This window comes from Podarcis erhardii (assembly GCF_964252035.2).
Source record: "Podarcis erhardii genome assembly, chromosome: 1".
In the NCBI taxonomy this organism is placed as follows: domain Eukaryota; kingdom Metazoa; phylum Chordata; class Lepidosauria; order Squamata; family Lacertidae; genus Podarcis; species Podarcis erhardii.
Genome location: NC_138497.1, coordinates 49,745,295 through 49,768,725, shown reverse-complemented (window position 1 = coordinate 49,768,725; position 23,431 = coordinate 49,745,295). Strand labels below are relative to the sequence as shown.

The 23,431-nt window shown below is 40.6% G+C and overlaps 1 protein-coding gene across 21 annotated transcripts in view; it reads left to right on the top strand.

Moving 5' to 3' along the window:
• Positions 1 to 23,431, top strand: part of GPHN (gephyrin) — a 246,328-nt gene that overhangs the window by 21,443 nt on the left and 201,454 nt on the right. For all 21 annotated transcript variants that reach the window (XM_081855750.1, XM_081855731.1, XM_081855734.1 and 18 more), the window contains exon 2: positions 14,017 to 14,095. In XM_081855750.1, the coding sequence (XP_081711876.1) occupies positions 14,017 to 14,095 (79 nt within the window). The remainder of the gene's footprint in view (positions 1 to 14,016; positions 14,096 to 23,431) is intronic.

Genomic DNA, 23,431 nt, shown 5'->3' with positions numbered 1-23,431 from the left:
CACACCCACTTTTACTGTAATTCACTCTGTCAAAAGAAGAATGTAAGAAATGTTGTTTCCTTATGAATTAATAATGGAATACAACTGCTCCTGCAAGAATTTTGTGCTAAGTAGCTGACTGAAATTTTAAATTCACACAAAATGTTCATTGGCCAAGAAAAAGGGTTGTTGCCAGGGCCTCTTCTCACCCAAGGGGCATGATTTTGTCCCTTGCCTCTCTGAAATGTAGCTCAAAATCTGGAAAATATATCATTTTCTCTCCAGCTCTAAACTTGGAACTGGGGAGGGCTGCAGAATATAACCACGCCCCCCCAGTTCAGAAGTGGAAGGGGGGCTACCCTGTCTCTGTGCCTGAAAGGTGCTCCCAAGTTCCCATCAATGCAGTGTGCTCCAAGCTTGGGGTAATTGTCAGATGCAGAGATAAACCTTACACCTCTGCCTTTGGTCGTGAGTGCTTGTTGGGCTCTGCACTTGCACCTAGCAAGCACAGAGCTGACACAAATCCCAGACTTCAGCCCAACCTTGGAGCTGGGAAAGGGATAGGATTTTGTCCCTTCTCTTTACCTCTAGGTTTGGCAGAAACCTCAAGTTCATCTTCCTCAGCAGAGCCTGACTCATGTCTCATGAGAGGGATGTGTGAGATTATGAAACCCTGCTCAACAATCTCTTCCACAGGAACATAAGAAGGTGCCTCATTGTAAGTCAGTCTATTGATCCATCTAGCACAGTATTGTACCCACTGACTGGCAGTGACTCTCCAGGTTTCACACAGGTCACCCTAGCCATGTTATGAATGCAAACCAGGATCAGAGGTGGAAGATATAGAAATTAAGGCATTGGTTCCAGTTTTCAAAATATGTAATAACTTCATTTATTGAGGAGTTCCAAGTCATACACCATGTGCTGTGCAGGGATATAGTTACAAGCAATTGTTTCTCTGCCTAACTAAATGGCCATTCTAGTAACACAGAGAATGGAGCAGGATGATATAAAGGCTGCATATTGCTCCTTTGTGTGCTGTAGAGATCTTTCTTCAAAGATGACTGTAACTCTTAAGTTCTTATACTTCCTACTAAGTCTTCGAGACCAATGTGTCAGTTGTACATGCTCCTTTTTATTGCAAGAGCTACATGGCAAATACACTTTCCCAGGATTGTCTTTGTATCACCATTCAGATCCCCAGCAGAATACCTCAAGGTGTTGGAAATGCAAGTCCCTTTGCATAAACTTTCAGACTCTAATCAAGGTGCTTCTAGGCAAATGGATGCAACTGTCCTGAAATGTGACATTCTTCTAAGGAACTGTTGGTTAGAGAGGCAGGCTAAAGTTGATTCCCAAATGTTTGTATGGATAGATGTGGAGAGGAGAGCAGGTAACAAAATCTGCAAGGGCCCAGTCCCACTGGGGATGGGTAGATCATGACAAAGAATGCAGAAAATTACTTGGGTCTAAGAATCTTGATGGTTTTCCAGAGAGTTGCAGTGGTTTAATGACCTAGCTCCCAACAGTCTTTTGGCTAAAACCCACTTGTGGTGTATGACCCTGTGAAAGTTGCTGCTGCCCCTGCTGCTGGTACTGCTTGCTAGTTTACTTTGATTTAAATATTTCTATACTGCTCTTTGATAAACGTCAAAAGCAATTTATAAAATGACCAGTAAGATATTTTTAAATATTATAAATTAAATGCCCATAAGACACAAGCAAAAGAAAAAAGAAAAACACAAGCAAAAAGAACAAAACTCAAAAGAGTCAAATGAAGTAGAAAAATATTTTATCCTGTTTTTGGAAGGCTGCCAGAGAGAAGACTGATTGAATGTTTCATTTCACTGCATCATATCTGCTCCTGAAAAGGCTAATCTAGACCTCCCCATACAATGGAACCTGAAGCATGGCCTCCATGGGAATATTTATATTACAGAGGACGTTGCCTAAGATAGTCAAGACCCAAACCATTTAGGCTTTATTTTCCCTCATCAGGGCTGAAATTAGGCTTTCTGTCACCAGAGTCAAAGACCCAGTTTGGCACCCTACCCCCCCCCCCCCGGATGAGTGTTTGCATACATACACATAAATACATACATACATATATACAAAACTAACAACCCCAACATTAACACATAAAAAGTAGGCAGTATATCATTTGAATACAAAAGAATCCTAGGAAGTATTATGACTGTATGACCAAAGGGAAAATGAGCATCCCTTCCAGTAAAAGCTAATCGTTTGTCAAAGTGGAACTTCCATGTGCAGCAGTTGTCTATCTGCGGTCAAGTTTTGAATTGGATTTAATTGGTCACGGGCTCATTGAAAGACTACATTTCCATAAGATCAGCTGAGACCCTCTGGTTTCCTTTTAGAATGGACCCCCCCCCCTTTTGAGGCTTTTTGCCACCCATCCCTCTTCTTGGTTCTGAGCAAACCTTTTCAAGGAGTTTTGATGTGTAAATTTACTCCTGAATAAGCTTCAACAAGATTCCTTTCAATTACTCATTTTAGGAAATGATAATTTTGTAGTCTTTTTAGGTTCCATGTAAGGTGAAGAAATGCTTTTTGTGAGTCTAAAGTAGAAAGTGCCCTTCCTTTACAATCCTAATGTAGCTGGGCTGACCAGAGCTTGCCAGGGAACTAAAATGCTCACACACCCCTTACATTGGGGTTATCTGGAGTTTTGGATTACATTGTCAGCAATATACTGATGAGACACAGCTCTACTTCTTTACATCTGCAGGTATGGCAGTGGATGTGCTGACCATTGTTTTGCCTCAGTAATGAACTGGATTAGAGCCAACATAACGAAGCTTAATCCAGATAAGACTGAGACACTGTTAGTGGCTGTTTCCCTATACTGGATGGATGGGAGTTGATGAGGTTACACTTTCTTTAAAAGAGCAGGTATACAATTTGGGGGTACTTCTGGATCCATTGCTGTTGGCCTCAGTGGTGTGGAGTGCCTTCCATCAGCTTCAGTTGGTAGCCCAGCTGTGCCCCTATCTGGACAGGGGTAGCTTAACTTCTGTTGTCTGTGCTATGGTAACCTCTAGTTTAGATTACTTCAACACATTGTATGTGGGGTTAACTCTGAATACAGGTGCAGCTGGTGCAGAATTTGCTGGCCAGGTTGCTCACTGGGGCAAGACAGTTTGAGCATACCGAACCTCACCCAACTACACTGGCTACCAATTAATTTCCAGGCCCAATTCAAAGTGCTGATTTTGACCCAGAAAACCTTAAGTGGCTCAGGACCGCAATACCCCAAAGACTGCTCCTCCCCATATGAATCTACTTGAACCCTGAAATCATCATCTGAGGCCCTACTTCATGTGTCTCCTTCATAAGAGGACTGGGGGCTGGCAACATGAGAATGGGCCTTTCCTGCAGTGGCTCCCTGCCTGTGGAATACTCTCCCCAGGGAGGCTCACGTGGCACTTTTATTATACATCTTAGTGCCAGGCAAAAATGTTCTTCAACCAGGCTTCAACCATTTTATGTCCTTTTAAATGTGTTTGGGTGGAGGATTATCAGTTTGATTTGTTATTGTTTTTATTATGACATTTGTGTTTTTATTTTATATTTTTATGCTGTGAACTGCCCTGAGATCTTCAGATGAAGGGTGGTATACTACTACTACTAAAAACAACAACCCCCCATGGTATTCATGTGGAAGTACCTTAGGCATGCTCACTTAGCTCTTCAGATCCCATCATATGTCTTCAATTGATGCTTTGATATTCTGCCATGCTTAAGCAGATCTCTGAATCCTCTTGATATTGGTATTGACGCTTCTATCTCTCAAATAGTAAGTTTCTAAGTTTTACTACTACATTCCTAAAGTATCTAGAGTAAAAATCTGGTTCCACTGGCACCATTTTCTTTTACTCTTGGAATTCCAGTAGTACTTGTGTAATGCAAAACTATACCCACTCATCTTAAATAAAGGGATAGATGAGAAAATAACATGTGTTTATAGACAAAATATTATAATCTTGTAAGCAGGAGGCTTCTTGTATATAGCCAGTCTTTCAAATTTTCTATTTCAAAAAATAATAATAAGCGGCTTACACAATTGCTGCAGTTTCAAGAGAACAGCTATATTGTGGATCAATCTGAGAGTGCAAAAGCTCAAAATAGCAACTGTCTGTCTACGAATCACTATGCACTGTGTGACTAGAGTAGTAAGGGTTTTTCACAATTAGTAAGAATATAGAAGAGTATTCTCCATTGCTGGCTTCTCTGGCTGTTTTTTAAATACCAGATTGCTGCACCTGGCTTTTTTTAATGGGGCTCTAACTGCTGTTTCTAAGCAGAGTGTCCTTGCAGAAAAGCTGGAGAACCATAAACAGCTGGGATGGCAGTTTTAGTGACCTAGTATAAATCTATGCTGAATCTCAAATATTCTGTTTACTGCATTTCTCTGAAACATATGAGGATTTCATTCAAATGCGTCCATTCTCTAAGAGATGTGCCCAAGTTCTCTTGTTTAAGAGCAGATGCAGATTTTGAGAGAACCATATGTGACTGTACATCACTACACCCCCTCCTCCAACATACTGGCTAATATAAAAGGATGAGCACAAGAACATTACTCTTGAGACCAAAGATCCATTGAGTCCAGCAATCTGCTAGGAAGCTTACAGACAAGAATGAAATAGACCTTACCTATTGCTGGCCCCTAGCAGTTGATTTTCATTGGTATGTTGCTCTTTAAATATTGTTTTAATTCTATTATAGTTTAATCATTTTTAACAATTATCTTTAATAAGTTTTTAGTTTTTTCAATTTAGCTGTATTTTACAGTCGTACCTTGAATCTCAAATGCCTTGGCTCCCAAACAAATTGGCTCCCAAACGATCGAAACCCGGAAGTGTGTGCTCCGGTTTTCAGGTGATTTTTGGAAGCCGAACATCCGGCGCGGCTTCAGATTGGCTGCAGGACACTCCTCTTCTCTTTGCAAGTGTTACCCAGATTGATTTGGGTTTTTCTTTTTCTTTTTAGTTTTGTGTTAACTTGAGAGCAACAATCTCTTGTCCAGGTGCAAGGCGTATTTAGTAATAATGGTTCTGTATGTAGAATTACTTTTTTCCCTAAGGGTTTTATCCATCCTCCGATGGAAGGCTCTTTGTTCCAGAGGAAGCTGCCATGAGTAGAAAGGAGGAGGGAATGAAATCTTTTCTGATTCCTCCTTCCCTCTGCAGCCCCCTGCACCCCATCAAATCTGCTCTGGAGGCTTGTGGAAGCCTTTGGAGTGGTGTTGGAGGTTGCAGGAGAAAAGGAAATTGCCCTCCCCTTTCCACTGGATCAAAGAGCTTCCTGTCATTTAAAGGACACACTTGGAGATACAAATTGACTAGAGGAAATAATATCAGGGACAGAATTTGCAAAGCTTTTGTAAAATTCACTAGAACGCTAACTATGCAAAAACATGCAAGTTGGCTATGATTAAATTTCCAATCACAGTATAGTTGGCAAGACCATGCCTGTGAGGAAACATTTTAAAAGATGTGAACTCACACATGAAGATGATTCAGAATCTCTGAATTATATGGTCTGAGTAGTTTACAATTCTTGAGCTAAAATGCTTTCATTTTCTCTTGTGGAAGAAACATCACTATATTTCCTTCAGAAACAAAGATATTTTTAGTAATGAGTTATTTTATCTTTAGATAGTTCACAGAATCTAATTTAGAGATATTATGGCATCTAGAGTTTGATTTTGCAAGTGGCTATTAATAAAGACTTACAATTTTCAGCACCTCTTACGATCAAAGAACCAAACACTAATTATATGTCTTTGATACAAGCTCCTTTGTTACGGTTGCAGCGTAGAGCAACACTAGTTAAGGTGGTGTCAAATTTTCCAAGAAGCTAGGGGGGAAATGCTTTGTCTCTAGAGAATTTCAGAAGGTAAATGACAACTGAAAGACAAACCTGAATAACTATATTTTTTCAAAAGATTTTAAACCTTTTTTTTTTTTTAACAGTCACTTTACGGTCCTTCAGAGTTCAGACATTGTAGTGTGAACACTCCGCATATTTGTTTTAATATGTTGCTCATAGTTTGATAAACCACCTCAGTATTTTCTACTGACTTGTCAGACATTGTTACTTATTACATAATGTTTCCTAAGCTAAAATTTAACACATTTATCACATGTTCATTTTTCTATCTATGCTGGTTTACTTTGCTTCCTTCTTATATTCAATAAACTAAGGTCTGTGTGCTATTACAAGACTAAGCCTAGCATGGTAATAGCAAATCTTAGCTATTCAGCTACACCTGCTCTGCTTCAGTGTTCTAAAAAACAGTCTAGCTCGTTCTTCATTCAGTAACTTCAAATTATGCAAAATATGACAGATTATGTAACTACAAATCTTTCACACATGTCTAAATAATTATGGATATGTTTTGTTAAATACATCTTGTTGTGTGGAGGGAGGGCTTATGCTTTTAATTAAACAATTAAGACTGTTAACATTTAAATCTAAATGATAGCTGTTAACTTGCCTTGATTAAAAAATATAAGCAAATTGGACAAAACTGAAACTTAGTTTAAAGTGGCTCCAATAGGAAATGTCACCACTTAGTAAGAGAACTCAGTTGATTAAAACTGGAGATGAGTGGATGGTTTGTGTGTCACTATTATTCCAGGAGTTGTTCTGCCTTATGCTTTTCTCTGTCTGAACTCTAGTTTAATTTGTTTTGAACACTTCTTTTTGGAATTAGTGCGTGTGCAGCAATTTTCAGGTGTTTCTATCTTTACACTTACTGATGTGCATAAGTGTATATACATATTGATTAAGGCATTGGCCAGGAAGGTATCCTGATGAAGTTATGCACGTGCACATCAGTAACCAGTAAGAGTTATGAACTTTAAAATGTTTCAAATTACACATGCCATGTATAGCAGCATGAACAAAGTCTGGTTAATGATGGGTTGTTAATTCATTGGCGCTGTTCTGCAAGTGAGATAAGGTAACTTGGAGCCCCAAAATCAGAAGGGAAATTCAGATGGCAAATTGCCCAAGCAATCCTAAGTTTAAAATAAGACATCAATTGCAGGTTTCTTTAAGTCTAATAGATATTATAGTTTTTCCAATGACTCAACAGGGATTCAAAGAAAAATATAGGTATTTAATAGGGTAAAAGCACAACCTAACATTTACCCATATAGCCTGTGGTTCTGAATGCTCAAGAATAAAATCTATTTCTTTCTGAATACGGTAGTACAGGTCTGCAGCTTACAAAATAAGAAAAAAACTTTAAAGTAGGACTGTGTTGAACATTAGCACTTTGGATTTCATTTTTCTGTAGAATAAATACATGTTTTTCACCATCCCCATCAAAATGATTTTGAAGTGCCCACACGAATTCTAAAGGGGCATGATAGGAGAAATTTCACAACCATGTCCTGGAATAAAGATACATTGTCACAAAATCCCTAAAAGGACAGACTTTGTAGTTACACAAACATAATTTCATACTGAGCAACAGTTTTTGAGTTTCCATTAGATGACAGCAATTTCTTAAATCTTGCTTTTTCCACCTTGATGGGGTAGGTGTGGGGGATGCCATTTGCATCTTCTACCTAAAATGTATTGAGTCATCTCTGCAGATGATACTATATAAACTTGTGGCAGAGAACAACACTTCTATAATCCAGATTATAGTTTTGCCATTGGTAGTTTTGAAGCAATTAATCTTTTTTCTTTCTATATGTCTTGAGACTATTTTTGTACTCCTGGATTTTGTTAGACATCCAAGGCATACTGATAAATTATTTAACTTCAGGCTTCTCTCTTCTTGGAAAGAACCAGTTGACTGATTTGTGCAGACATTGGCTAGAATCTAGTGGGAGGGGCCCCTTTGTAAAAGTCACTTCCATTTTCTTTGAGTTGGTAAGCTTGGCGTGTACATTTGGAATCATCAGCATACATGCTTGGAATAGAACATTAACACAAGGAACTTTGAATTGAGTCCAATATGTCCACATTGTTAAAAATGTAAACAAGAGTAATGTGATGCAAGCTGCGGGGGGTGTCTTAAATTTCACATATACACTTATGGGGTCATACAGTGAAGATGCTGACCTAGTGTGTGGCTGCACTGTTAGGAAAGGAATTGAAAATAAAACTTCCAATATCATAATGCTGTTATACAAAACTATGGTGCAGCTGTGTTTGGAATACTATGTATAATTCAGTTTGTCTCGCTTTCAAAAGGATATTGTAGAGCAGGAAAAGGTTAAGAAAAGGGAAAACAATGTGATTAGTGGGATGGAGAAACTCCTCTATGCGGAAAGGCTGCAGCATTTGAGGCTTTTGAATTTAGAGAGAAGTCAACTTAGAACTGACATGGCAGAAGTGTATGGTATGTAGAAAGTTGATAGAGAATTCCCCTTCTCATAACTCTAGAACTTGGGGACATCCAGTGAAGCTGAATGTGAAGATTCAGGATGGAGAAAAGAAAGTACTTCTCTGTACCCTGAACTTCATGGTTTGCGAGAGCGACCAACTAGTTGCAAATATATATGATGGAGGAGGGACTTGTAGAGGGTAGTGGCACTACAGCAAAGATTACAGTGGTGCCTCGCAAGACGAAATTAATCCGTTCCGCGAGTCTCTTCGTCTTGCGGTTTTTTCGTCTTGCGAAGCATGGCGATTAGCGGATTAGCGCTATTAGCGGTTTAGCGGCTTAGCAGCTATTAGCGGCCTAGCGGCTTAGAAAAAGGGAAAAAACTCACAAGAACTCGCAAGACGTTTCGTCTTGCGAAGCAAGCCCATAGGGAAATTCGTCTTGCGAAGCACCTCAAAAGACGGAAAACTCTTTCGTCTAGCGAGTTTTTCGTCTTGCGAGGCATTCGTCTTGCGGGGCACCACTGTATTGGAAGATATTAGCTACCCATTCTAGTCTAGGTTCAGGACTGGTTTGGGGATAGAATCAGTCTTGGTTGCCCTGGTGTGTGACTTTTGTTGTGAGAGAAAGAGACAGAGGGAAGTGTGACCTTGCTTCTTCTTCTCAATCTCTTTGAGGCTTTTTATATAAACAGCTGTGGTATCCTTTTAGACTGACTCTGTGGAGTGGGCATTGTTTTACAGTGGTTCTGTTCCCATCCCCAGGATCTGTTCCAGAGAGCATCATTGGGCGAGTGTTCTTTGGCCCACTGTGTTTTACACTGTTGTGAGGTTCTGCAGGGCACTAATTTATTCCTAATGCTTTTTGACATCTATATGAAACTGCTGGGAGTGGTTATTAGGGGATTTGGAGTGTGGTCTCATCACACTGTTGATGACAATATGACTTATTTCTCCATAAGGTATGACAGTGCAGGAACTGGTATGATGCTTGGGCACAGTGGTGGGCTGGATGATGGCCAATAATCTGAGTTTGAATCTTGATAAGGTAGAAGCTGTGTGGGTAAGTAGTTACTGGGTCCAGGAAATAGGTCAGTTGCCTGTTTGGATGCGAGTGCACTTTATCTGAGCAGATACATAACTTGGGGTTGGGGGTACTCCTGCCTCTATCTCTGTCACTGGAAACCTAAATGGCTTTGGTAACCAATAGTAATTCCTGCCAGCTACTGCTAGTGTAGCAGCTTTGGCTGTTCCTAGATTTGTATACGTTAGCCTACAGTACTGCAGGTTTTGGTAACCGCCAGACTGGATTACTGCAGTGCACTCTGTGTTGGGAATCCTGGAAGCTACAGTAGCTAATGTGGAATGTTGTGGCAAGGCTGTTGAAGGTGGTGTGTTACACTTGTGCTGGCAAAGCTGGATTTGGCTGCCATTATTCTACTGGGCCAAGTTCAAAGTCTTTCTGCTGTGCAGTGAAAGAGTGTGTTTGACTTCTTATTTCCTTCTGCAGCTTCAGCTGTCTATGCTGAATTGAATGATATGGTTTTTGGGGGGTTGCAGAAGACAGCACCTAAAAGAAGGAAGTGGAAAACTGCTGTTCAGTTAGTGGAACTCTGCTCATAGTTCCTAAGATCTGGGGCATCACCTTTCTATGTTAAAGCTGCCTTTACTCTGTTTTTGTTTTCAGGCTAGTGTGCAAATAATGGCTATTATTATTATTATTATTATTATTACTATTCATTTGAATGTACTCAGTTTTGAGTCGTGCCTCCAACTCCAGCATGACTTATTGTGTATAAGAAAGCACAGTTGCATTCCAGCATAGCTGAGTTATGAATAAAATTAAGATTGAGGAACACCAAATAGGTTCAGTGGCCCTTGGCCACAGAAAATGTTGCAAGGCTTAAGAAATACATCATTAGAAACAGTTGTAATACACTGGGTCAATGATTACAAAAGATAAATGCCTCATTTCATTATGGTTAGAGAGTATGACACAGCCTGTGAAAAACAGAATCTCAATCTGCAGTTTCTTGTTTTCCCGACTGTGCTTAAAAACACTTTGGCTCTGATCCAGTTAGCCCTCTTATTCATATTTTTTTGTCCTGGTTTTGTGCACGTACAGCAGGACTAAAGTATTCCTGAGCAGCATTTCCCTCTGTTGAGTACTTCTTCTGGCACCTTCCCACCCCAAAGGAGCTTCCTGTGTAGTATATTTTTTTTATGGGGGCGTGCTACTTGGGGGGGGGGGAGAAAATAAAAGTAGTATTGCATACTGTTTGCTCTAATACTTCGCTTCAGGTTGGAGGAAGGCAGGACATAAAAATCTTGAATGAATGAATATGTGTGTGTGTGGCTAACAAAGTGCTGGGGAATGGTGACCGGGTGAGAATATGGAAACTATTATCAAGCACATACACCTGGCAGCTTATTTTGCTGCCTCTGTTGCATCCTTAAGTAGCTGGCCAGCACTAGTAAGTTTTGGGTAAGGGGCTTGAGAGGGTGGTGGCAGTCAAGCTGCAGACTCTCCTGGAGAAAACTGATTTCTGTACAGATTCAGACCTGACTTTGAGACAGAATTGGTTTGATATTTGATTTGATTTGATATTTGTGTTCTACTTTTGAAACAAACAAATTATTCAAACAATTAATACAATTCAATGCAAACTGATAGTGATTTAAAATATCAGAAATGGTTACTGAGCACCAGCCTTGCTTCGGTTAGCATACACTCTCTGCGAAGCTGCAGAAGCACATTTCCAGGAACAAGATTTTTCATAGTTTTCAGTATCCATTTTTTTTTTACCCTCAAAGAAAGAAATCAATCACTTCTATGCTCTTTTCAGTGTGGTGGGGCAACAGATTCCATAGAAGAGCCAAATAGTCTATGAAATGGCATCCATCCCCTTTGTCATTCTCTCTGCTGCCTTCCACATGTTGGGAGCTGAGATTCTATAGTGGGATGCTTGCTCATGTACACTCAGAATGTTGATCTTCTAGGGTTTTTAATTGTGTAGGGAGCCTATGAGTAGAAATGCTCCACTCTGCAGAAGCTCAGCTATATATAACAAGTGGAGTGAGTAGCAGGAGTGGCAATGTGACAGAACGATACTAGAAACTATCATTTTTTAATAGAATGTAAAATATTGGAACAATGGTGAAATAATCCATAAGCTTTGTTCTCTGCATTTTTAATTTTAATATTTTTTCACACAAAAATTGCTTCCTACTCTGCCCAAAACTACTTTCTTCAGGAAACTGCCAGTGCTGATACACTTGCAAATTATTTGCTAATGATATTAACACCATGAACCACCAACAAAAAGTAAACACACATTGAATACTACTGGTAAATGTAATTTGAGATATGTATAGAAAAGTTATATGACATATCTCTGGGAGAACAAGATGCTGTAAAATGGTGAACTGAAAAAGTGAAAAGGTGCAATACATATTTTATGGGTGTACGCAAATATCACGTTGCATATTTTAAAATAATTTATAGAAGAAAATTTCTCTGATCTTTAAATGAAAATCATTTTTCATGCATACCAACTATGTATGTTAATAATTGCAATGAGTCATTAATATAGTTTATCTTTGTATATTGTATATGTGTGTGTGTGAAACGGTGCTTAGTTTTCTGCCTTTATCTATTACATGCATTCATAATAGTAGAGCCTCTTTGGGTGATAGTATGATCTAGTATTCAGTGGAACAAGAACATTGCAGTGAAGTTCTCCTCTGGGCTGTTCTCAAGGGCATTAGGAAGTGCTTGCTTTGCTTGATGTTTACACACTATAAGCTCACATTTACTTTAGGTGTTGAGTGTTAAAATAACATTCCATACACCATGAGACTTACAGGTCTAGCAAGTTAAATTGAAAATGCTGGAAACATATTCCAAACTTGCAAATTGTTAAGGGAAAGCCTTGCTACAATTGCTATTCTGTTCAGTCTCTTCCTTTAACTGCAGAACTGTCCTACCTGCTCCTCCTAGCTTTAAGGACCAGGGGGCAGCTGAGGCAGCACAAAAGAACTTTGATAATCTCAAAGGAACTTCACAGTCACCATTTGTTCTCAAATGCCAACATTGTCCTTGGTGGAGTGAGCTCAACCCTCCACCAAGCAGACAACATCTTGTGTGAGTTTGGCTCTTCTTATAAGCTTCTGATGGCTCAGAGGCTTGGTTCATACAGAGGCATGGTCTTGCTTGTTCATTTTGTGAGGAAAATTTGATACTTCAAGAACCCTGGGGGTAGATTTCAATATGACTGCCATAGCTTAGCAGGATTTGAAAGTGCCAGAGCTTCAGATTTCAACCAGAATGTTGTTTTCTCCAAATGTCAACAGTAAGTCTATGAATAATGGAATCTGGGTATAGTACTTCAGCTGAGGCCTAGATAATGCTGAATAGAGAGGCTCTGTTGCATCCCCTTTTATTCATACTAATCCTCAGTAATTCACTATAACAGTTATGTTTCCTTCAGTTAAAATAGCCCATAAAGTAACCTCAGCTGGAGACTGTACCTTGCTTCCTTAACACATAGACCAGGCATGGGCAAACTCGGCCCTCCAGATGTTTTGGGACTACAGTTCCCACCATCCCTGACCACTGGTCCTGTTAGCTAGGGATGATGGGAGTTGTAGTCCCAAAACATCTGGTGGGCCGAGTTTGCCCATGCCTGACATAGACTATAGCTCTTCCCCCCAACTTCCTGAATTTTGCATATACATTTTTTTTCTTTGTAATGAGTAATATGTTTATGCTTGGCTTTGAAACATTGAGATGTAAGAAACACAAAATGAAATTCAGCAATTATCTAGGTCATTTTGAATTTTAATCTTATACTCTGTGGGATTGGTAGTTTTGTCCCAGTTTTCTGTCATCAGCAAATTCTTTGTGGCCTGGGGTAAGAACAGGTGAAATTAAATGTTCTGGCAGCTGCTGGGGTTGGTAAAGACATAGCTACCTACGGAGACAGAATATTGGCTAAAAAGTAGGCAAAGCTAAGTCACCAGCAAACTAAAAAGCTCAACTTGATAGAGTCTATAACAGGGGTGGGGAACCTTTGGGCTTCCAGATGTTGGTCTCTCATCAGCTCCAGCCAACATCATCAATAGCCAGGGCTGATGGGAGCTATAAGTTAGGAAATCTGGAGGGCCACAGGTTCTACACAAATGTGTGAAGGCCACTCCCAGCAATATTCTGGGATTTTTTTTACTGCCATAGTTCTTTCCACCCCAAGTAACTTTTGCCGTTAAAGTATGTTTTCCTGACTCGCTCCCCACAACTTTAGATCTAAACATGATGGGCATGTACTTCTTTTCATGTCTCCGTCTGTGTTGTGTCTAGTTTGGTCCTCAAAGTGTCTTCTCCTGTTTCAATAGTTTGTTAGGGTTGTCTAACTGTTCAGAACCAAATAAGTTTGCAGTATTTTAATTCCTAGATGAGGCATTTTCTATTCTTGGTATTCAGTATCCTGATTTTGACATTGTGTTTTTTCAGTCAGCATTGCTTCATATTAATAATCTTTAGAATATAGTAAAATACTGCAGTCTTTTAGTAAAATTTTACCATAAGACCAACATCATTTAATTGATTTGAAGGTACTATACATGTGTAACATATTTTCATCTCTTGTATTTCTCTTTCTCTTTTTTTAGTGAGTGACAGTTGCTTCAGGAACCTTGCAGAGGATCGTAGTGGGATAAACCTTAAAGACCTCGTCCAAGATCCTTCTTTGTAAGTATCTATCTCAATGTATGAATAATGGATTTCTAATTGAGCCACAAATTGATAACGGATCACCTGTAGAATAAATAAACACATATAAAACCCAAACATTACCACCTCAATAGGTCAGGCCAGAGGGATGATTGTTTTCTCAACTAAGTCTAACAATACTCAGTTCCATGCTAAGTCTATAGGGAATAGGAAAATAAAATCTGATAACATGAACTTATTTTCCTCTCATGTTAAAAGAAGTCATTAATTTTTTGTTGTACACTACAAGTGGAATTGCAACTGACTTTCCAAGCCATTAGGAGTATTGTGTGTTTTATATGTGTAAATCCAACTATTTCTATGTTTTCATCCTGTAACGTTCCATCCCCAGCAATGGGCGTGACATAGCCGCTGTTGGTGGGACAGGAGAAGGTCCAGCTCACCTGAACAGCCAGTTGAAGTCCAGCAGGCATTCACTATAATTTTTGTGGTGGCTGCCATTTTATCACTATTTATTATTTTGATCTCTTGATTAATTAGCACTAAAACATTTTTCTGGCTACGTTTATAATGTTAATTGTATATGTTACGAAAAAGGAGCAATGCACCAGCGAGCTGCAGCTGGCTGGAAAGCCAAACAGGATGTTGATGTTTGGGACTGTACCGTGGGAGCGAAAGGACAGTCTATTCACTGTACTGAGCACCGGATGTTAGCTCAGAGTGTCACCTGACATGTACTGGAAGTACAGGGGTGGAGTTTTCTCTCTCTGCTGTTGGTGTTTGAAGAGTACAGACGTGTTTCTCTGTACTGCTGCATAGACAGAAATAAAGGCATGTAAATACATTTCTGTCTGTCTCTTTCCCCCTCCTGGGGAAGACAGGGAGGAGGGAAGAGTGGTGTGTTCTTCTCACGTCTGAGGAGGATCGCCGATAGAGACCCCGCCTGTCTCCTGCCGGGAGTCGCTGACAGGGAGGTCAACAAGTAATCTAAGCCGGGTGCCTGGAGAATGGCAAATTCCTCTGACTAGGCTTGAAGATTACAACAGTATATATTAAAAAGGATTTTAAATAACCCTTTCTGATCAGTGCCATTATTAACCAAGTTTCTAAAATAGTGTTGAGCATACAGCATTACTATTTTCTTAAAATAACTTATCTGTTTACCACTATTTTAGCAATCTGGATAATAAGTGGTGTATTTTTTTATTCTGTAGCAAACTTTCAGTTTTTTAAAAGCTGAAAATAGAGAAAAAGATAACCACCTCAAAGGTATTGAGCTGTGATATCTTCACTTCCCTGATACATCGTTGCCTATGTGAAAGCCCACCTTTTTTAAAAGACAGAAGATTAGTCCTATGCTACTTTTTTTTTTTTTTTAGAAAAAGAAATGAGACTTTTTGTGGTCTGAGAAAAGATGGAAGAATATTAGGGTATGTGCAGGACAATACAATGATTGAATGGCATTGTTTGGATGCCCCTCAAAAATGAGTGTAGAAACCATGACAATTAACACTAAGGGCAGTAAAGGTAAAGGTAAAGGGACCCCTGACCGTTAGGTCCTGTCACGGATGACTCTGGGGCTTATCTTGCTTTACTGGCCGAGGGAGCCAGCATACAGCTTCCAGGTCATGAGGCCAGCATGACTAAGCCGTTTCTGGCGAATCAGAGCAGCACACAGAAACGCCGTTTACCTTCCCGCCGGAGCGGTACCTATTTATCTACTTGCACTTTGACGTGCCTTCGAACTGCTAGGTTGGCAGGAGCAGGGACTTGTCATGTGGATTCGAACCGCCGACCTTCTGATCGGCAAGCTCTAGGCTCTGTGGTTTAGATCACAATGCCACCCACGTCTCAAGGGCAGTATTCAGCTGCATTTTTGTGCTAGTGCAAGGGTATTTCCCCCACTCTCCGTCCCCCATGCTATCACCCAATCTGGTCTGCAAGGTTGGGAAAAACCCAAAACAGATTTAGGAGGTGCACAGTGGGAGGAGTGGTGGACCATTCTGCTGTGTAAGGAGGGATTATTGTACTGATGGAATGATCTGCTTAGCGCTTTGTTGAATACAACCCTAAATGTCTAGTGTGGAGGTACCTGAAGAAAAAACGCACAAACACCTGATTTATAGGTTCTGCCTGCACTGGCAGAATTAAGCTGAATATTGTTTTCCTATAATTACCTTGAACCAGCAAACTTAGCCTAAAGTTTGAGGTTTAAACATTTTTATACAGCTCAGTAAGTGTTTAATTTTCATAATTTACTATAAAACTGGATTTACTTATCCTGCCTCTAACAAAGAGCAATGTTTGCTTTAATTAGCTTCTTATTAAAAATATTTTTAGTGACTCACCAAATTTAAGATTAAGTTGTTAGCAATTTCTTCCCAAGACAGTTTTCTAGCCAGAAATTTGAGTTTCAAATGGGTGGGCTTGGAATTGTGGTGAGAGCCAAGTTTTGCCCCCATTTCACTAGGCCAAATGCACCTCAGCCATTGGCAGGATATGCAAAATAATATGCATTGATGGTTTTAATGAGGCTAATACAAACAAAACCACGCAGTTATTCAGCTATCCAAGTCTGAAACCTGATTAGGATTCTAAAGGTCATAACCAGAGTTTCAATTTAGGACTGGAAACACATTGGAACTTAGGAAACCTGTTATAGCAGGAACATGTGACGTTATTAAGGCACAGATAAAGTACCTAACTGGCACATTCTGCATCAATTTTAGTTTCCAAAGCATCTTAAAAGGCAGCCTCTTGTCAAGCATATTTCATTAATCAAATTGTGATGTGATTAAAGCATGTGTTGCCACAGCCAGATATGTCTCTTACAGAAACGAGCACAGCTGGTGCACCAGGCTAAGCCAGGCAAAAGCATACCTGGCAACATCCATCACTTGGTTTGTGGATTCAAATAGATCCAGGAACCACCTAGACCATAAACCTTACTTAATTTCTCTGTATGTCTGTCTCCCTCCCATTCTCCTGTGGTATTTGAGGATGTGCTTGAAAACTGGTGGGAAAGTGTAGCTGGATTAGGCCTAGGAGGCAGCACCTGCTGGCCCTCACCCAGACTGATACTTTTAACAAGGCATTGCATAGCTAAAAGCCTGCTACTTTGAATGTTTCATTCCTATCTCATTGAGAGTCATATTTCATAATATTTCCAGTGGGGTTTTTTGGCTTTGTTTTCATTTTTAAAAAAATCTACACTAGTTTTTTTCTATTAATTGACTAAGAAAGATTTTTTTCAGCTGTGCTTCTGTGACTTCAGAATTGTGGAAAAGCATATAAAAATAGCACAGAACATTTTAGTGCCCTCTGTGTGTCTCTTATTTTTTTTCCTCTGAACAGATGGGGAGAGAGAGGGGAAAAAGAGTAGGAAAAATAATTTTATTTTCTAATAGGAGGCAAGCCAGGTCAAAGTGTCTATTGACATGGAGAAAATGCAAAAGAGTGCACACCATCTGTACCCAGTCATGAATATCTTAGTATCTTTTCATCTATGGAAAAACAGAAACCAAGCCTGTAGATGGGGAGTTCTAAGCCCAGAATTTATAGAATGAGACTGAGATCTTACCTCAGAAATATTGTGATACCATTGGGCAGTCTTGATCCATCCAAAGCACAAACTCTGTTTAGTCTTTCCAGCAGTCCTACAGTACTACAAGTTCTAAAGTTTTCATCTCCCTACTTATAGCCATAATCCAAGAAGAATATAGACACACTGAAAAATATGACAGTGAGTGACAAATTAAAATGATAAAAGTGGCTAGGGACCCTGGTGAAAAGGAATACTTATAGTCATTTACTTACTTACTTACTTACTTACATAAAATATATGCACTGCCATTAACACGTCTCAAGGCATTAAAGGTAAAGGGACCCCTGACCATTAATTAGGTCCAGTCGTGACCGACTCTGGGGTTGCGGCGCTCTTCTCGCTTTATTGGCCGAGGGAGCTGGCGTACAGCTTCCAGGTCATGTGGCCAGCATGACTAAGCCGCTTCTGGCGAACCAGAGCAGTGCACGGAAACGCTGTTTACCTTCCCGCCGGAGTGGTACCTATTTATCTACTTGCACTTTGATGTGCTTTCGAACTGCTAGGTTGGCAGGAGCAGGGACCGAGCAACGGGAGCTCACCCCGTTGCGGGGATTTGAAACACCGACCTTCTGATCGGCAAGGCATTACACAACAATAAAATCAGAATCATAGAATCATAGAGTTGGAAGAGACCACAAGGGCCATCGAGTCCAACCCCCTGCCAGGCAGGAAACACCATCAGAGCACTCCTGACATATGGTTGTCAAGCCTCTGCTTAAAGACCTCCAAAGAAGGAGACTCCACCACACTCCTTGGCAGCAAATTCCACTGTCGAACAGCTCTTACTGTCAGGAAGTTCTTCCTAATGTTTAGGTGGAATCTTTTTTCTTGTAGTTTGGAACCATTGCTCCGTGTCCGCTTCTCTGGAGCAGCAGAAAACAACCTTTCTCCCTCCTCTATGTGACATCCTTTTATATATTTGAACATGGCTATCATATCACCCCTTAACCTCCTCTTCTCCAGGCTAAACATGCCCAGCTCCCTTAGCCGTTCTTCATAAGGCATCGTTTCCAGGCCTTTGACCATTTTGGTTGCCCTCCTCTGGACACGTTCCAGTTTGTCAGTGTCCTTCTTGAACTGTGGTGCCCAGAACTGGACACAGTACTCCAGGTGAGGTCTGACCAGAGCAGAATACAATGGCACTATTACTTCCCTTGATCTAGATGCTATACTCCTATTGATGCAGCCCAGAATTGCATTGGCTTTTTTAGCTGCCGCGTCACACTGTTGGCTCATGTCAAGTTTGTAGTCAACCAAGACTCCTAGATCCTTTTCACATGTACTGCTCTCAAGCCAGGTGTCACCCATCTTGTATTTGTGCCTCTCATTTCTTTTGCCCAAGTGCAATACTTTACATTTCTCCCTGTTAAAATTCATCTTGTTTGTTTTGGCCCAGTTCTCTAATCTGTCAAGGTCGTTTTGAAGTGTGATCCTGTCCTCTGGGGTGTTAGCCACCCCTCCCAGTTTGGTGTCATCTGCAAATTTGATCAGGATGCCCTTGAGTCTATCATCCAAGTCGTTGATAAAGATGTTGAATAAGACCGGGCCCAAGACAGAACCCTGTGGCACCCCACTAGTCACTCTTCTCCAGGATGAAGAGGAACCATTGATGAGCACCCTTTGGGTTTGGTCAGTCAGCCGGTTACAAATCCACTGAGTGGTAGCATAGTCAAGTCTGCATTTTACCAGCTTCTTTACAAGAATATCATGGGGCACCTTGTCAAATGCCTTGCTGAAATCAAGGTAGGCTACATCCACTGCGTTCCCTTCATCTACCAGGCTTGTAATTCTGTCAAAAATCGAGATCAGGTTAGTCTGACATGACTTATTTTTCAGAAATCCATGCTGACTATTGGTGATCACAGCATTCCTTTCTAGGTGCTCACAGACTGTTTGCTTAATGATCAGCTCCAGAATCTTCCCTGGTATTGATGTCAGACTGACTGGGCGGTAATTATTTGGGTCCTCTCTTTTCCCCTTTTTGAAAAAAGGAACAACATTTGCCCTCCTCCAGTCTGCCGGGACTTCGCCTGTTCTCCAGGAATTCTCAAAGATGACTGCCAGTGGTTCTGAGATCACATCTGCCAGTTCTTTTAATACTCTTGGATGCAGATCATCTGGCCCTGGAGACTTGAATACATCTAAACTAGCCAAGTATTCTTGTACCATCTCCTTAGTTATTCTGGGCTGTGTTTCCTCTGCTGAATCATTTGCTCCAAATTCTTCAGGTCGGGCACTGTTTTCTTTATCGGAGAAGACTGAGGCAAAGAAGGCATTGAGGAGTTCAGCCCTTTCTGTGTCCCCTGTTTGCATTTCACCATCTTCTCCTCTGAGTGACCCCACTGTTTCTTTGTTCTTCCTTTTGCTACGAACATACCCATAAAAGCCTTTTTTGTTGCTTTTAACCTCTCTAGCAAGCCTGAGTTCATTCTGTGGTTTAGCTTTTTTGACTTTGTGTCTACATGTGCTGGCTATTTGTTTGAATTCCTCTTTGGTGGTTTCCCCCCTTTTCCATTTTTTGTACACATCCTTTTTTAATCTTAACTCAGTTAAAAGTTCTTTAGATAGCCACCCTGGCTTCTTTAGGCACCTTCCATGTTTCCGTCTCATTGGTATTGCCTGAAGTTGTGCTTTTACTATCTCCCTCTTAACAAACTCCCAGCCATCATGAACTCCCTTTCCTTTTAGTATTACTGTCCATGGGATCTCACCCAGCACCTCCCTAAGTTTTATGAAGTTGGCTTTCTTAAAGTCAAGAAATTGAGTCCTAGTATGCTTGGCTGCTCCTTTCCGCTGTATAGTAAACTTCAGAAGAGCATGATCACTCACGCCTAATGATCCTTCCACTTCTACCCCACTAACCAGGTCATCAACATTGGTTAGGACCAGATCTAAAATGGCTGTTCCTCTTTCACCTTATGCTCTTGGCTGAGTTTGACATCCAGCAAATATATGGGTAATTGAAGTCCCCCATTACTATTATATCCCTTCCTTTTGCATGCTTGGCCATCTGTTCCAGGAAGGCATCATCTATGTCCTCCGTTTGGCTTGGGGATCTATAGTAAACTCCCACAATGAGGTCCCTGTTATTCTTCTCTCCCTTAATTTTGACCCAAATGCTCTCACTTTGGCTTTGAGGTTCTAAATCTTGGATCTCTTCACAGGTATACACATCCCTGACATATAACGCCACTCTTCCTCCTTTCTTGTCTGGTCTGTTTCTCTGAAATAGATTGTATCCCTCCATTATTACATTCCAGTCGTGGGACTTATCCCACCAGGTTTCAGTGATGCCTATTATGTCATATTTAGTTTGCTGTACCAAGAGCTCAAGCTCATCTTGTTTATTTCCCATGCTTTGCGCATTAGTGTACAGACATTGAAGTCCATTAATCATTCCCCCGTGTCTCTTATTTAAGGATTTTTTCCTCCCACCACTAGGTCTGCGTGCTGTTTGCTCCATTTAGTCTATGACATTTGGATGATCATCTTCATCAATTGATAGACTCCTACCTTCAGGAGCACTGTCTCCCTCCCCCACATTAGTCAGTTTAAAGCCCTCCTGATGAGGTTTCTGAGATTTTTGGCAAAAACATTCCTCCCAACCATTGTGAGGTGCAGCCCATCGCTTGCCAGAAGTCCATCTTCAAGAAACTGCAGTCCGTGATCTAAGAATCCAAACCGTTCCTGTTTACACCATTTGCGAAGCCAGCTGTTCACTTCCACTATTTTTCCCTCTCTCCCTGGGCCACGTCGTTCAACTGGGAGGACAGATGAGATGACAATTTGTGCATTTAATTGCTTCAATTTCCTGCCCAGAGCCTCATAGTCTCTTTTGATCTTCTGGAGGCTATTGCTTGCAGTGTCATTGGTTCCCACATGAACCAAGAGGAAGGGGTATTTGTCAGTGGGCTTTATGATTCCTTGCAGTCGTTCAGTTATCAGTTCCGTTAACGTTTCACACATATACAATAAAACAGGAAACTAAATCACTGAGCAGATCTTATTTAAGGTCCAGTAAATGCTTGACTTATTCCTACTCTGGAAGTTTGGTAAATGTTAGGGCTCAACCAATAACTGAATGCAGCACATTCCCATGCATGTTTGCTTGGAAACAGGTCCTACTTTGCACAATGTATCTTAATTCTAGGTAAGTTTTCAACCTTAGATTATTCCAGCAGTCTGGAACCATATTCAGCCTTTCAGCCATATTAGACCCACCAGGCATCTCCATTTGTCTCCAAAGCAATTTTGGGCAAAACACACTCATCTAGTTGTGGGTCAGTTAGAAAGATCTCTGATCTAAGCACCACCATGCCAAAACCAGAGATAACATCAGATGGAGAGAAATGTTGCCTTTTACTGTTAAAGAGCAGTCAGAATGATAGAATCATAGAATTACAGAGTTGGAAGGGACCCTGAGGGTCATCTAGTCCAACCCCCTGCAATGCAGGAATCTCAACTATAGCACCCATTAGTAGGGTAAAACTAACCTGTCTCACAATGGTCTGAGGTTTGTCTCTGGTCTTATCGCTTTGGTGCTTAGCACTAAAATAGGAAAATAAAATCCCTTGGGTTGCTTTTAAGAGATTCACTTAAGAGCAGAGGCACCTTTTTAGCCACACCACTCCAATGCTAGTCTGCATTGACTACACTGACTTGTAGTCAGTAGGGTTTCAGGTTGGAGTCTTTCCCAATCCTACCCAAAGATAACCAGAAATTGAACCTGGGACCTTCTGCATGCGAAGTATGTGCTCTGCCACCAAGCTACAACTCTTCCCTCAACTGAGGAATAAGCATGGGAAGACAGCACTGAGCTGACAATGAGGCACTCTCTTCCCACAACTTATCCAGTAGGCGTTCAACATCTTCAGTGGGCAGAAAAAAGGCTGAAATCCATCTTGGAAAGACATCTGAAGGGATAGCTTGATGTACAACTTGACAAGCAGCACCAGCAGATAGACCACATAGAGTGGGCAATGAATCAGGCCATCTTCTGTCAAGTAATGGATCTGAATGTTAATTTTTGTCTGCAATGCAAAGAGATGGGTAGAAAGATTAGGGAGGCAAGTAGCATTACAGTCATGCAGGCTGATAGTTGTTCTGTATCCCTTTCTACCTCTACTACTTATGAGAACAATCATTCAGGGACCAAGAAGAGGACAAAGTCCTCACCAAGTCGTCGTCCCCCCCCAAGTGGTCTTTGTGATTGAGGATCCCTGACTACCATTATCAAAGCCCCCTCCTTTACCCTTAGATGCAACTATTTCAGCTGATTCTTTGTTGATTTGCAGTGAAATGGTGCCCTCAGTTGATGTTCACTTTCCTTGTATCACAGAAGACCTTAATTATATGCTCTTCATATACTTCAGTATATGGAAGGCCTTTTCTTGATTGCTGCATATAATGGAAGAAATCTACTACAGTCTTAGTGTGTAATGTCTTATATTTCTCCAGAAATATATCTGACCTCCAGCCTCTCACCTTCAGGCATAACTGGATGAACAGAAAATCACAACCTCTTAACTTTTAAAAATTCCATAGAGGCACATCTTTTTGATTTTGCCTCCACTAGGTCATTATGCCTCCTCATGTAGCCTGAGTGTTGTGCAGTGTACTCTTTTACAGTGTGCTTAAGAACTGTCTCATTGAAATTGCTTCTTTGCTCACCTGGTAACTTGTAAGAAGAAGAAATTGCATTTTTTTTTATGTTTTCTGATTTCTCAGATTCCTCATTAGTCACACACTAA